The 16161-nt window shown below is 37.9% G+C and overlaps 1 protein-coding gene across 1 annotated transcript; it reads right to left on the bottom strand.

The window, feature by feature from the left end:
* Nucleotides 1–10674: 10674 nt before the first annotated feature.
* On the bottom strand, nucleotides 10675–15925 carry LOC110618276 (pectin acetylesterase 9-like). The gene is made up of 13 exons (XM_043957266.1): nucleotides 14943–15925; nucleotides 14699–14781; nucleotides 14136–14265; nucleotides 13076–13155; nucleotides 12856–12942; nucleotides 12497–12618; nucleotides 12356–12416; nucleotides 11932–11991; nucleotides 11766–11843; nucleotides 11557–11662; nucleotides 11305–11453; nucleotides 11076–11186; nucleotides 10675–10989 (listed from the first exon to the last, which is right to left on the bottom strand). The coding sequence occupies exons 1-13, from the start codon at nucleotides 15067–15069 to the stop codon at nucleotides 10981–10983; spliced, it is 1203 nt and encodes a 400-aa protein (XP_043813201.1). The 5' UTR covers nucleotides 15070–15925; the 3' UTR covers nucleotides 10675–10980.
* Nucleotides 15926–16161: the final 236 nt, after the last annotated feature.

A 16161-nucleotide genomic window follows, 5' to 3' on the forward strand; every position in this document is an offset into this window, starting at 1 on the left:
TGCTATGTTTGTTTGGGGTTTTAGGATAGTTTGAGACCCCTTTGTGCATATATATGTGTATGTGCTAGTTGGGAGTAGTTGATATGCATGTTGTAGGTTTTTGGGCAAAGTTTGCATGAAACAGAGCAGAGTTTTGCCCATCGGGCAAAACCAGGTTCGGCCGCCGAACCCCTTGTGGAGGCAGTTTCGGCTGCCAAAGCTTGCCCCCGAAATTTGGGACTTTCGTCTCTGGAGGCAAGGTTCGGCCGCCGAAGGTGCGGCCGAAGGTGAGGGACTTTCGTCTCTGGAGAGCCTTTTGGCCTCCGAACCTTGCCCCCGAAGGGTTTCGGCCGCCGAAGAAAAGAGTTCGGCCGCCGAACATGCATGAGTTTCGTCTCTGGAGTGGGGTTTCGGCCGCCGAACCTGCCGCCGAAAGTGCCCTGTCCAGCTTTCTTTTGCATGTTTTATATGCTTGTTTGGGGATCTTGTAGAGGGTTTTTGGGGAGTTTCTTAGAAATGTTCTTGTGTGAGTTTGGTCCCTCATTTGAGTCCACCTGTGTAGGTACGGACCAGAGGAATCAGGGAGGTCAGTAGTGAGACCAGTGTCAAAACCTGCAGAGTCAGTTCAGAGTCAACCCGAGGTGAGTGGAACTGAACTCAATGTTTGAATATGAAAAATGAATATTTTATCATACTTCATGCATCATGAATATGCTCTAGGGTGAGTGCATTAGTGTACACGAATATGATGCATTACATTTATCCTTGTACTTGGCATTGCTCCTTGTACATTGTTTCTATGACTGTATGGACATAGTACGGATTCAATAGCCCTCGAAGGAAAGACCTGGAACAGCCCTACGGGAACCAGGCACAAAGACCTGGAACAGCCCTAAGGGGACCAGGCACATGGTACTTCGGTACCCCAGATGAGATGCAGTACCCAGATAGAGGGAGTGTTGATCCGTCCATGCTGAGATGATGTGATTACTTGTGATGTGATACCTTTCATGAGAGCATGTTTTATCACCTGTTCTTTATCCTGTTCTACTCACTGGGCTATAGTAGCTTATCCCTCTCCCCTAACTCCAGTTGTGCAGGTTCAGAGTTCAGAGGGAAGTCAGCAGGGTACAGGAAGAGTATATAGTTTGTAATAGCTAGTGTGGACATGTATATGTAAAGAGATAATGTAGACTTGTGCTTGACTTAGAAGTGTTGTAATCCCTTGTTATAGACACAAGATCAGTTATGTATGTTTCTTTTCTTGTTCATATTTATGAGAAAACCAGGCTTAATATGATGAGTTATATCCGCCTTGAGTGGGGATACAATAGCAGAGATATAGTGCATGCATAGGTTAAGCCTTGGAATGAAGAAAAGTGTTATGTTGTTACAAAAACTATATGATCATGTATGGGATTTCACAGGTACACAGACAGTATAGCAGGCTTACTACGGGTCCCGGCGACCTTAAGTCGATCTGGATCCTAGTGCCGGTAGCAGTTCGATTTTCGGGCTGTTACAGTATGTTTGATGTGTTTTGGTTGGGGTTTAGGCTAGTTTGAGACCCCTTTTTGCTTATGGAAGTATGTATGCATGTTTTGGTAGTGTTGGTTTTGAGTTGGAATGGTTTGGGAGGCAAATGTGCATTGTGGAGGCTGAGTTCTACCTTTTGGAAGAACTCAGGTTCGGCAGCCGAAAGGACTTTCGGCCGCCGAACCTGCCTGTGGAGGCTAGCCTTTGGCTGCCGAACCCTGCCCTCGAAAGTGGACTTTCGGCTCTGGAAGGGAGTTTCGGCCGCTGAAGGTGCCAGCCGAACGTGCATGAGTTTCGTCTCTGGAGGAACCTTCGACCGCCGAAAGTGCCGCCAAAGGTGCATGACTTTCGGCTCTGGAGGGACTTTCGGCCGCCGAACCTGCTGCCGAAAGTGCCCTGTTCAGCCTTCCTTTGCATGTTTTCTATGATTGTTTTAAGGTGTTTTAGTGGGTTTTTGGGGAGTATTTTAGAGTCATGTTTTTGTATGTTTGGTCCCTCATTTGAGTCCACCTGTGTAGGTTCGGACCCGAGGAACCGAGGACCCCAGCAGTGAGTTAGCTGCTTCAGTGTCTTTCAGAGCTAGCCTGAGGTGAGTAGGATAACTCTTATACTTCAAAGTAAATAAATCAGTTTTGAGCATGTTCATGCATCATGAATGCCATGAGATATATTAGGTTGTTTGCATTAGAATTCACGAATATGTTGCATTGCATAATATGATGTCGGTGCGGATGAACATTGAATGATCCATTAGCCCTCGTATGTTATGACATGATATAATGATGATATGATATGGAAGTCCAAGCGTGCCTGCACTACGCCCCTGGCACTATGTAAGAGAAAGTCCGGGTGTGGCCTGCACTACGCCCCCGGGTGCGGCCGAAACTCCCCTCCAGAGCCGAAAGTCCAAACTTTCGGGGGCGAGTTTAGGCGGCCAAACTGCCTCCACAGGCAGGTTCGGTGGCCGAACCTGGGCTCTCCTAAAGGGCAGAACCCGATTCTGCCTTGCAAAACCAGCCACCCACAACAACCCAACATGCATCAAAACTATACTAAAACATGCATAAACACACTTCTAAGCATATAGGGGCATCAAACTAGCCTACACCCCAACAAACATCACATTAAGTATGCATTTAACATAAAGGGCACATAAACCCTAACATTTAACAACTAGCCTAAACATGCATTAAAACCCTTTAACCCTTCATAAAACTTACTTAAAACATGGAAGAAGAGAAGGATCTACACTTATGTAATACCCGGCTAGGCTCCGGTATCAGAATCCCTACCGTCCGGTGGGATCTCGGATGTCGAAAACCTCTAGAAGGGAAAAACCATGTTTTTATAAAATGTTTTCATGTTTTTGATGATTTTAAGTAAAGAGGAATTGAGTTTTGAATGAAAATAGCCTTGGAGGAAGATGCAGGTTCGGCCGCCGAACCTCAAGTTCGGCCGCCGAACATACATGTGTTTCGGGTGTGCCTTAGGCCCCCGAAGGCATAAGTGAGGGAAACCAGGTTCGGCCGCCGAACCTTATGTTTTGCCGCCGAACATGGCATGCATGCGGAGGCACGTTCGGCTCCCGAATGTGGCCTGGCCAGCCATCTATAAAGGGGTCCCTTAGCCGAAATGGGCGAGCTTTTCTCCCTATTTTCGGCCAAGGTGAGCTCTCTGCCGTCCCTCACCAAATTTTGAGTTCTTCCTTCAGATCTTTCAAGATTTTCATGAGTTTTCACTTTATTTTGAAGATTTTGAGCATTTGAGCAAGTTTTGAAGCTTGGAAGACACAGGAGCTCTTTTCCTTTAGTTTCCAAGTTTAGGTCGTCTTTCTCTCGATCTTCAAGAGGTAAGAGCCGATCTTGAGCTCATTGCATGTTTTAAACAAGTTTTAAGTTGATCTATGGGGTAGAAATGCATGTTTAGGTTTTGGTTGGTTTTATGGGTTTATGTATGTTTATGAACAATGTGGTTGCTTGATATGTTGTAGTTGGGGTTTAGGATAGTTTGAAGCCCCTAGGAGCTGGTATGCTTAAGTATGCATGTTGTAGATCAGGTTTATGCATGTTTGAAAGGTTTGGGAGGCGTTTGTGCATGTTGGACTTGAGTTTCTGCCACTTTGGGAAAACTCAGGTTCGGCCGCCAAATGGACTTTCGGCCGCCGAACCCGCCTGTGGAGGCAGCCTTCGGCTGCCGAAGCTTGCCCCCGAAAGAGGACTTTCGCCTCTGGAGGGCAGTTTCGGCCGCCGAAAGTGCCGCCGAACATGCATGAGTTTCGTCTCTGTCTGGGAGTTTCGGCCGCCGAAGGTGCCGCCGAACCTGCCTGACTTTCGGCTCTGGAGGGACTTTCGGCCGCCGAACCTGCCGCCGAAAGTGCCCTGTTCAGCCTTCCTTTGCATGTTTTCCATGGATGTTTTGAGGTATTTTTAGGGGGTTTTTGGGGAGTATTTTAAAGTCATGTTTATGTATGTTTGGTCCCTCATTTGAGTCCACCTGTGTAGGTTCGGACCCGAGGAACCGAGGACCCCAGCAGTGAGTTCAGCTGCTTCTGTGTCTGTCAGAGCTAGCCAGAGGTGAGTGGAATAACTCTTTATGCTTTAAAGTAAATAAATCAGTTTTAGCATGATTCACGCATCATGAATGCCATGAGATATAATAGGGTGTTTGCATTAGAACTCACGAATATGTTGCATTGCACAATATGTTGATGATGCGGATGAATGTTGAATGATCCTTTAGTCCTCGTATGTTACGATATGATGATGATACGGTACGGAAGACCAGTGAGGCCCATTCTACGCCCCTGTCACCATGTAAGAGAAAGACCAGTGAGGCCTATTCTACGCCCCTGGCACAGTCGGAATGTTATGTTATGTTATGTTATGTTATGTAAGAGAAAGACCAGTGAGGCCCATTCTACGCCCCTGGCATAGTTGGACTATGTAGAGGACTATTGGTGACAAATTCATCCTTGATGTGATATGATTGTGATGTGATGCATTTCATGTTACCATATGTTTTAAATGTTTTATTATTCTGCTCACTGGGCTTTATAGCTCATCTCTCTCCCTTAACCCCCAGGTTTGCAGGTACAGGGTAGACCAGGAGGTCAGCAAGAGTAATAAAGTCTTGGTTATATAATAGATAGTATGGACATGAATAATGTTGAGATATTATGTTTAGTACAGTCATGTATAAGTACAGTATAGCAATGTAATGCAATGATGTTCATGGATGTTAGAAGTGTGCTTGACCATAGAATGTTGTTATCCCTTTTAATACATGATCTCAGATATTTTATGATGTTTTTGTAAACCAACTCAACACATGTTATGCCACCCATTGGGGCATTGATGAGATCCCAAAGAGGGGTCAATGTTTATGGTTATGTTTATGTTTAGTGCATGCACAGGTTGAGTTTGGTGTATGAGAGAATGAATGAATGAAAGAAAAGTTCAAATTTCTATGTATGTTGTTGATCATGTATGGGATTAAACAGGTTCACAGGATGTATGTTTGGCTTGCTACGGGTCCCGGCGGCCTTAAGCCAATCTGGATCCTAGCGCCGGTAGCGGTCCGATTTTCGAGTCGTTACAACTTACCTCTTGAAGATCGAGAGGAGGGTGATCCAAACTTGGAGAAGGAAGAAATCGAGCTCCGGGGGTCTCCAAGCTTCCAAAAACTTGATCTTAGCTTAAAAATCTTCAAGACAAAGTAAAAACTCATCAAAAACATGAAGGGATTGAAGAAAAACAACAAATCGACCATGGAAGAGCGAAATCTCACCTATGCCCAAAAATAGAAAGAGAAAACTCGTCCATTTTCGGATAAGGGGCCTTTTATAGGTGGCTGGTCAGACCACATTTGGGGGACAAAGGTGCTTCCGCAAACTCCCCATGTTTGGCGGCCGAACTTGGGTTTTCTTTCTTGGTCTTTTTCTTTCAAAACTCAATTTCTTTCTTTATTAAAACCATAAAAACACATGAAAACACTTTAGAAAACCATATTCTACCCTTCTAGAGGGTTCCGACATCCGAGATTCTGCCGGAAAGTGGGCATTTCGATGTCGGAGTTTAGTCGGGTATTACAGCAACAACCCACAGAATGATATTAAGCAATAAGTACAGGATTAATATAAATACCAAAAAATAATTGAGAAAACTATAGAATCACATAAATCTCACAACCGATTGAAATGAAACTTTAATTATCATTTAATTGAAAAGAAGAGATTTAGCCACACATGTTCATTACTAAGAATGGAATGTGAGAGATGAGATGAGGTGTCAGGTGCATCAGAATACCCCTTTTTATAGTGCTAAGAGTCTTAAATACAAGTAGCTAAAATCAAAATAAAAATCGAACGCAGATTGGCAGATGAGAGTTATCTGTTTGATTTTCGAATTTAAAACTGGACTCTGTTCGTCAAATATGTTTATATCTATAACGTACTCTATAACACATCTGATCTAGTTCAAATATAACTTTGTTTCTTATCTTTCTATAAATTTGATTGTGGTCACCTTTGATATCAAAATGTGAATTTCAAATTGTATTTTTCTTTTATTATTCTCGAATCGTACTAAGCTAACAAAATTTAAACGAATCAATTTGTTTTAAACGAAATCAAACTTAATATTTAAATATTTTGTAATATTAAAACCGCATAATTCTACATATTATCATTTATAAATATTTTTAAAAATTGAGGTTTTCATTTTAAGTAATTATAATTAATATTTTTATTTCATAATTATAATTAATATTAATTTTAAAATTAAGTTAAATAAAATTAAAAATATGAATTATAATTGAAAAAAAAATCTAGATATTTATATTTATTTTGTCTATTATGATTGAAGTTGCATGTACATTCAATAAATTCCCACAATTCTGTTTTTATCCAAAACCTAATGACAAATTTTTTAAGAAAATAATAAAATTATATTAAGCTTAAAAAAAAACTCATCATTACATTTGCTTTCTATTCACATAAAAGGAATCAAGAAAGTATTAAATTAGAAAACTACCAAAGAAAGGGAGCCGAGCGAGGAAGCAAAAGAGGTGTTTAAAATTTGACGGGTCTTTAGTTTTTGTTAGTGTTTTATATTCCTTGTTTGTATTTTGGTCATTTTCTTGTAGCTTAGTTTATTCACCCTTATCTTCGTATAAAGGATGGTGTTAGATATTTTTATTTTGTATTACCATTGCTGCCCTTTGATCTTTTTCTTGCCATTCACGATCGGATGTAATATTTTTTCATGTTTTATTGTTGTTTAGTATGTTATTTTGTAGGTCCAAAGTATTTTCAATGAGGGTTTTAAGTGAATGTGATTTTGAGTTCACATGTCGAGGAGAATTTTTTTTATGTGTGACATTGATAATTTAAAACTACATCATCACATTCAGTGACTATCACTCGCGAAAGCTCTACTGCGTCATATCTCATTTAGTGATGATTTAATAAACTTTTGATTGTTTATTTGAATTTTTTTATTTTTCTCTTCTATTTGTTTTGTACGAATGTTTATGTGCTTGCATATTTATTTTTTTATTGTATTTTAGTCTTTTTGAGTGGATTGTTTGCTGAGCATTATAGATTTTGCCACGAACAATATTATTAAATCAGTAGTGGCTTAGTACCGAATCAATATTAGGCGGTGGGAGTGGCTTAGTGCTGAATCACTATTAGGCGGTGGGTTTTGTTCTGCATGAGTTTGTGTGTGTTTGATTTTGGATTAGTGTATTGTCTAATTTAATTTTATTTAGTTTATTTTCTTTTAAACTTTTGACACGCTTTTAAGTAATTCTCTTATATTTGGTTCTCTAAAATTTGAAAAAGTAATTATTTTACATTATAAAAAAATATAATACGTAATTATATACATATATGTTAATAGTAATAATGAGTAATGACATGCATAGCTAGTCTTGAATTTTACAGCAGACTTGAATTGGACCTAATTTTTGCTGCCGATGTCTGATAGAGATCCACGATACCTTTTCGAAAAGGAAATTTCGAGACGCACGACTTGTAAAAATATGACAAGGGCCATAAGTTTATCACAAAGTTCGATATTAAAATTTCATCGTTTAAAGGGTCGATTTGGCCAAATCACTTGCAGAAAGCTAAAGCAGAAAACTAAAGCAGAAAACTGAAACTAACTTGCAGAAACGATTTGGGTAAGCGATTTGGGCAAATCAACTACCCAAATCAAACTGACGTAGCAGTGTCCAGCAGCGCGGGAAAAAGAAAAATCAGAATTTAAAAAGTGTTGGAGTCTTATCCTACTTCAAACATCTCAAGACCAATCATATGATATTTCCAAGAGCCACTCCAAAGGAAGACCCTCTCCAAAAGAATATTTATTCATGATTAAATACAAAGGCAAAGAAGTAATAAAAGACTATAAAAGACCAAGTCAAATTAGGTTTTCAAATCCTAATTGGATTAGGACTCCTCACCTATAAAGAGGGACAGCAACCAACCAGCAGGATATATTCAGATTCTCTCCAGAATTTCACTAGCCCTCTTCCTCTACTTTTCTTTTTTCTTTGTGTATTTTTGTCCACTATGAGTGGCTAAACATCTTTTCTAGTTGAAGTTGGGAAATTTCAGTTTTGTGATGAATTGGGAGATTTAAAACTTCATTGTTAAGCTTCTATTTTTCAATATTTATGCAACTTGTTCTTCATGCTATTATTGTTTTGTTATTAGAATCAATTAAGACATGTTGCTTTTAATTACATAAGTGATAAATTGTTAGTTTAAATAATTTAGATCTACAATTGCTTAGATTATTTAAAGACAAGCACACTTGGTTGCATAATCTAAACTTGACCACGCAGTTGGCAAGGTTAAAATTAGGTTTCTCTAAGTCTTAATGCAGTTAACAGTTGAAAAGTAAAAAACTCCAAAGACGTTCCTTGGCAACTTGTTAACTAGTGTTTGATTAGCGAACGTTTCCTAGTCAAACTAAAAATAAGGAGGAATTTGGTTGTGAGGAGCGTCTTCCACAACCTAAACTAATTTATTGTAATAAATAGGAGTCTCAAAGAATCAATGATCAATTCTAAACAACTGAAATAGATCCATACTTTAACTAGAGCCCTTCTCCCATTAATTAACTCATCTTTTTAATTATTGCTTTTTTTTACTCAGTTTTAATTCTAGTCTACTATCATTTCAAACAAACCCCCCTTCTTTTATTTTGTTAATTATTTGTCCAAGTCATTATTAAGAAGATCCGTAGTGTCAAATCCCTGTAGTTCGACCCTATTGCTACTATCTACAAGTTATTTTGTTGATTTAATAGGTTTATTTTTGACAGTTTCGACAACTGCTATCAGCTGCCCATCCCCAAACTGATGGACAAACTAAGTGGTGAACCGCACGCTTGGCAATCTTCTGCGCTGCATTTGCAGTAACAAGAAAACTGCTTGGGATCTTGCTCTTGCCCAAGCAGAATTTGCTTACAACCGTGCTATACGCAGCTCCACAAAGATGTCACCATTTTATGTTGTGTACAGAAAAGTCGCAGCATACAGTTGATCTTATCACAACAGTATTGCAGCAAGCAACTTGGCAAAGCAGCACGTGGATGTTTTCAAATAGGTACAACAATACCTTACAGAAGCCAATAACAAATATAAAGTTACAGTTGATAAACATAGGCGTTTCAAGACCTTCAATGTCGGTGACCAAGTTATGGTGTATTTACGCAAGGAGCATGGTGAAGGACAGAAAAAGCTTGACGCCAAGAAGATTGGTCCATTCCGGATCATTCAGAAGATTAATGACAATGCTTATGTTCTTGACCTCCCACATGAGATGAAAATTTTCAAGACGTTTGATATGACAGATCTATTTCAGTACTACCCTGCTGATGATACCTCGAGGTCGAGTTTTTTACAAGTAAGAGGGAATGACATGGAGCAGCTAGCCTTAGACTTTATGACAGACTTGGACCGGGTCTAACTTTTGCTGTCGACATCTTATAGAGACCCACGATAACTTTTTGAATAGAAAATTTCGAGATGAACGACTTTCAAAAGTGTGATGAGCGTCGCGAGTCTAGTCACAAAGTTCAATATGGAAATTCCATCGTTTAGGGGTCAATTTTGTATTATAATTATTTTTTTGAATATTTTGAGTATTTTCGTAATTTTATTTATTAAAATTTTATTTTTATTATAAATAGTCTCCCTTAACTATTAGAAACTCGTTTTTCAATTTTTAAAAAATTTTGATAAGACTTTTAACTTTTTAATTTATTTTTTCTCTTATTTTATTTTAACCAAATAATATTGATTAAAATTTTTAATGGAATTTAAATATTTAAGTACTTAAATAAAATAAAATAAATTCATAAATAAACGAAGAAAGAAAATAGAACATTGCTTTCAGTGCAACTTTTATCCATTCCACGGACAGCTAATCATTTCTTCTAAATGTGTTTGGTTGGAGGAACTACCTCCCTCGGTTTTACATTTGGCTGATACTTATATTGCTTTGATTTAATTTCTCTATTAATGCAATATTTTCCTCTAAAAAAATAATTGCATAGAAAAATTACTCTGTATGCTCAATGCATGCACTCTTTCTTCAGAAAAAATGGGTTTAACATTTATTTAAGAAATAAAATATTTCTCTCATGAGAATCAACATACACATAATATTTCAAATATTGTATTATAGGATTTTCACATTCCATGAACCAAACGTCACTTAGAACATGATTTAATTTTATAAAATGGAATAAGTATTGTGATTAGTACATGATTTAATTTTATAAGATAGAATAAATATTGTGATTTCAACGGTGTGTAAAATTAAAAAATTAACGCTACTTAAAATTTTAAATTCGTTTTAAGATCATAATTAAACCTTTGAATCGATAAATATTATTATTATCTCGAAGACATAATTTAAAATTTGATTCCTCAACGTGAAATAAGAACGGACACTATTTGCTTACACGTATCCGTTATTGTTTATTAAGATTTTAGAGTAAAATATATAGCATCAAATGCCAACCTAATAAGAGCACATGTATTAAAACATTATATATACGATCAGTTTAAGAGTTTATAGATTATAAAAGTGGCTCTTGCAATTTCTTCCTCATTTGTAAACAAGAATCGATTTCAATCAATTATAAGTAGGTACATAAACTCTTTTATTGTTCACGATAATACAAAAATTCGACTTTTCCTCTCTACTTCAACTCCAAATTTGTTAAACTTTTAAAACTCTATGAATCTGAAATTTTTGATTCATTTACAATTTCTTCTGCCAAAAAATTTCCTTTAAATATACATAAATAGTTATCTGCACTTCCTTTTAGTATCTCTTGCTTTATTATTTCCCTTTTCTGCGTACTATTATCTTTAGAACACCATGAAAGAGGGGAACTTGAAAAAGAGACCACATATACATCTTTTTCAAGTAAATTTTGAGTCCATCTATGGAACCTGCAACATTGGCATTTTAGCAATGAAAAAAAAAACACTCGCTAAAGATTAGATGCATTAATAAATTTAAGAGGAAGATTACATACCGGAGCTGTTGTTATGAGGTTATGGCAGGTATTGTCACAAGGAAACGGACAATCAATCTCGTTGGTACCATTTCTGTTAAAATACCAATCCCCAACAGCTTTTGCAATGGTCTGAAAAAAATGTATACATACTACTGAGACGGAGTCTATTTTGAGTTTAATCAGCAGTAAATAAAGAAAAGGATATCACCAAAAATGGCATCTTAAGTACTGCAGTAAAAAACTGTACCACGTCATGTATCCGAGGAGAGTCGACTGCTAACCATGTGTCCTGGGATTCACTTTGACAATGAGCAAAGCATGAATTTATATACATTCCCCACTGATTGAAGTTCTTGGAGAAAGATCCCAAGGCTGCCAGCATATTTTGCCTGAAACCTGGATAAGATGATAACAAGTTACCAACATCACAATCACATAAGTGATTGCATTTATATAGTTTCTGCGTTTTGGAACCATTAGACCATATGAAGAGACCAACCTTGCAATGTGTCTATCTGTTTTTCGTTACATTGTGCTGTGTTATTCTTACAACGTTTCCATAGTCCACGCATGTCAGCAGAAGGAGGCACCAATATATGGTTGATCTGTTAAAAATTAAAAATTTCAAACCCTCCATATTAACATATGGTTTGAAAAAGTTGCGTGTTATGTAAATCACTAGTCAGACTGGAGAAGGTTAGAATATACTTGGAACACATCATAAGCTGCATTCAAGATGAAGAATGGTGGTGTTATGAACTTCAACGCATGCTGTGGAAAAATGCACTACAGGATACAAAAATAACACAAACATTAGATCTACCAAACAGCAAGCAAGGTTAGGGGGATAATAGGAGTCTTCCGAAAATTTTACCAGTTCTGGATTTTTGCTAAAGGAATTGGTGCATTTTTTATTGAGATTCTTTTCAACTCCCTGCAACGAAGAATTTCCACAATAAATACAGCTAGCAAGATATATCGCACGCATTAAACAATTAAGCATAACATTTAGCTTTTTTTGTGCATAATAGTTCATATAAATGTCTAACATGATTATTAAATATGAATAGTTCTAGCATTTAGATGCTGTGTCAGAATACTTTTATCATTTGCTAATCCTTTAACCACAAAACTGCACTTAAGCATGAAGCCGTTCTTCTAACCCCAGCACCAGCTAACACCTAAAGAATGAAACATAAAAGGCAACCTGCAGACTGATGGGCCGAGTCCAGGTGACATGAAAACAATTAGCTCCACATTTATAGTCATACATGGTAGTGGTAGATCAAGAGTTGTACCTGCAGAGCAACAAGTTTTGCGTAGAAGGACCTCATAGCGTACTTCAAGCTGACGTCTTTTCTGTTGAGGGAAAAAGAAGAGAACATTTTAAAGGAAAGGATAAAAGATTCCTGACACCTTCCTAAAAACAGCAATCTTACTCGTCCAGAAAAAATCCTGCATCACTCAAGCACTTCACACCGGCATTCGGTAACACCTTAGCTAAGTCGTCGCAATGGAGAAATGATGATAAACCCCCAGCAGAGCAACCTGAAAGTAAAGCCTATAGAAAAGACTAAATGAATATTAAAACTGCAAAAGATTTACTAATGCAACAACAAACAAAAAATCATATTTTCACTTCTGAGATGATTTCAAGCAATTAACTATTAGTCAATTCTGTTAAATTTCAGCCCAAGGTATTCCCGGTCATAGCTGCTGCATTCATATACTATAAACAGCGGCTCAATCAAAATTATAAGCATAGCCCATGTCAGATATTGCTCTCAGGCTGTTTTACCTGACGCGCCTGCCCCAACCCTTTAGGGAGAAGGTCTTGAATAATTGCTTCCCAAATCTTTTGCCCCCTGAAATAAAGGACTGACGACTGTATCGTGCACACAAAAAGTAATGTTGGTTAAAAACAATAATAGCCCTTTATGGTAAGCCGCATAAGTTGCAACCAAACATGGCATAATCACTGGTAAAGGAAAAGAATAAGACTTGGGTGAAATAGATACCCCGTCTTTAAACATGGCATCTCCCCCAAATGATGCTCCATCACAATATCTAAGCTTTACACGGTTCCAATTGTAAAAATCTGATTAAGGAACAGAAGTAATTTAGTGGTTATAAACCAGAGCAAAAACTGCAGAAAATAGATCATGTCAGACGGAAAATCTGGAATGAAGTCTTGATATTTCTTTAACCATATATCTATGATTAGCCAACTCATCATGCATATGGGCATAGCATAATTAACTATTCGTGTTTAGTTGAATGCAATTTCATTTTTTGCACGTTGGAAGCTAAGGTTATTAAACTTTGGATTCATTCATCTCCAACTAGACAGCTTAAATTTCAATGCACATTGAATGCTAACTTTGGTGTCTTTCTTTAGCCAACCTTTAGAGTAGGATAGTTGTTTTCAGTCTACACCAAAGTGTGGTATTAGAATTATATTGATGAAGCACATGACAACCGGACTACGTTGAGTGAAATGACTTGGCAATTCGCATGCGTTCTCCTTGATTAAAAGGACAAATAATATATAATACACATAAGATTATGCACCGACATTTCCCTGTTATTACAGGGGAGTTGACCACTTGGGGGATTAGCAGACGAAATATTGGGTAAGGATTCAGGGAAGTACACTTTTCTTTCTCGTTCTTTTTTGTGGGAGTGCCTGACAGGGCACGCTTGTAATTTGGGGAATCCGTTAGAGAAAATGGGTCGACAAAAGTAAACGACAAAAGCTGAAAAATAAGACGCTAAACCTAAGCCATTGCTGTATCGTTCTAGGCCGTCAACTGTTCACCACGTGGAAGGTCCCAAACAGAGAATGTGAGAGAAATGGACATGTCACTCGGTTTTCGGAAGTACCCTTCGTCTAACAGGGAATTATAACTATATTTCGGCTTACCAGCTCGACAGTACTAATGATTTCCGAAACATGATGATTAACATGTGTTTAGCTACAGGACATGGTTAACTTGAAGATCATTTCAGTTTTTTTTTCAATAATAAAAAAAGCGTTTCGCTCCAGGACCGTTGAACCGGGTTAAGAAGGAGGCGTACCTGGATTTAGCTTGGTGTCGTTGCTTAGTATTCCTGAGAAGGTCGCCAGCTTGTTCATGTACTTTGTAGATCCACGGCGTGTATTGGCTCTCTCCAAACATGATTTCAAATCATTGCACCATCCACCTCCCTAGTTAGAAGAATGGTAAAAGGTGAAAAATGAAGGTTGGTAATTTCTAATTTCTGATCCGAGTAACCACACTGTTGAACGATCATTTTATGTCTACGATACGGTCAATGAATTATAGTGTATAATTTTCGCTTTTATGACCCGCCAAAAATGAATTATGTAAAAGTTGCCGGGCGGGCCTGGCCTAATCCGGACCGTCAAAATCCGCAGAGGCCCTCCATAAATGGTCCCCTAAAAAGTGAACTGCAAGTTGCAAAAGCAACATGACAAAACACATAAGAAACAACGATGTCGTATTGATTTTCCACGTAAAAGATGTTGTATCCCCAGAACCCAGAAGGCCCTAAACCTTGTAACGGGAGACCTTCTAATCCACGTTCCTTTTGCTACAATTTCTCTGATCAATTTTTATAAACTACAACGGGAAAGTTACCTCAAACTGCAAAATCCAGTTGCTTGCTCCAGCGCCGAATCCTCTGTGCAGATGATACGCAGGCAAACTTCCATCCAAACAAACTACGAATATTCACAGCCCAAACAACAATGAAAATGCGACCACCCCCACAAAAAGAAAAAAAGAAAACAATCATTGTACGTTAAGTAACAAGCATAATAAATAAAAAACGTCGCTTTATTATTATATAACAGTAAAATTAATTAAAAAGAAAGAGGCTTACAGGCTCCGAGAGCCGGCGCATTGGTAACCATGGTCATTTTCACCAAAAGCCGCTGCGGCGGCGCGCAAATGCAGAACGAGCCGCAATTTAGCAAAATCGCCAGTATGGTTACTGCTATAATATTCATCTTCGCAGCTATGTTGCTCTCGTTTGGAAAGTCGAAGACGAACAAATTTATAATGAATCAAATATTCCTTCACCTAGCTGGAATATAGAAGAGAGATTATAGCCGAAGCAGATCAATTAAGATCACAATACGAAATTAACAGAGTTGAAAACAACGACACTCCAACGCGCGAGCTGAGAAATCAGCGTCGACTCGAAAGATATTTATTAAAATCGCCAGAGCACGCGACTATCAATGATGTGTCATTGAATGCATTTATTGAGAATCAAAAGGAGAAAGGAAATGCAGTAGTCTCAGTCTCCTTCAACTGGAAGGAGAAGGATGTCGCCCAATACATTAAAAAGAACAACTTTATAATGGAAATAAACAAGTTACTAATTTCAGTAAAATCTAAAAATGGAATCAAAGGCCACGGAGCAGATTAAAGCAAGGGGAGAAGTTTATATTTAGATATGACAAAAATAAAAGTGACTAAAAATAGTTTAAATAGAGATAAAGAATTAGATGGCCACGGTCCCCACGGAGCAGATTAAAGCAATGAAATCCTAGGTTGTAGATGGCAGAGACTCTCTAGAGCAATGTTGTCGCGGCAGTCACCGCTTGAAACCATAATCTGAAGGGAGGCTACTAGGTCATCATGGATAAAGAAAGGATAAAAAGCGCTTCAGGAACCATAGAATCCACTACCATAAATGCCTTGAAACTCATAAAAGGATCAAGAAAGGAGACGGCGATCAAACTTGTTGGCAATATTAAGCCTCAAGGATCAACCGTCTACACTAAATGCAAGCGGCTAAGGATCCCCGAGATACTCCCCTGCCTTGAGAGATCCTTCCTTCCACCGAGATAGATTAATTGTGACGTTCCCTTAGAACACTTTACAGTACAACAATTTTAAATTATATATAATAGATAGCACCAAAATATTAAATAATTTGAGGTATCCATTTTAGACAATAAGAGTGGACAATAGAGAGTGAATTAAAAAATTATTTAGGTTAGTTTGGATCAGACTATTTCAATAGGTATCAAATTCATATTTCGATTTCGAGACTTATAAATTATGGGTCCACCACGCTTTCGCTGCGCAAA

Source organism: Manihot esculenta, chromosome 6 (assembly GCF_001659605.2).
Source record: "Manihot esculenta cultivar AM560-2 chromosome 6, M.esculenta_v8, whole genome shotgun sequence".
NCBI lineage: Eukaryota > Viridiplantae > Streptophyta > Magnoliopsida > Malpighiales > Euphorbiaceae > Manihot > Manihot esculenta.

Excerpts from the sequence above, each read along its gene's own strand:
- LOC110618276 (XM_043957266.1), bottom strand. The coding sequence starts at position 15,069 with ATGAATATTATAGCAGTAACCATACTGGCGATTTTGCTAAATTGCGGC. Across the intron at positions 14,782-14,942 it reads TGCGCCGGCTCTCGGAGCCT|TTTGTTTGGATGGAAGTTTG; the intron begins GTAAGCCTCTTT and ends GAATATTCGTAG. Across the intron at positions 11,992-12,355 it reads CAAAACTTGTTGCTCTGCAG|GGAGTTGAAAAGAATCTCAA; the intron begins GTACAACTCTTG and ends TCTTCGTTGCAG.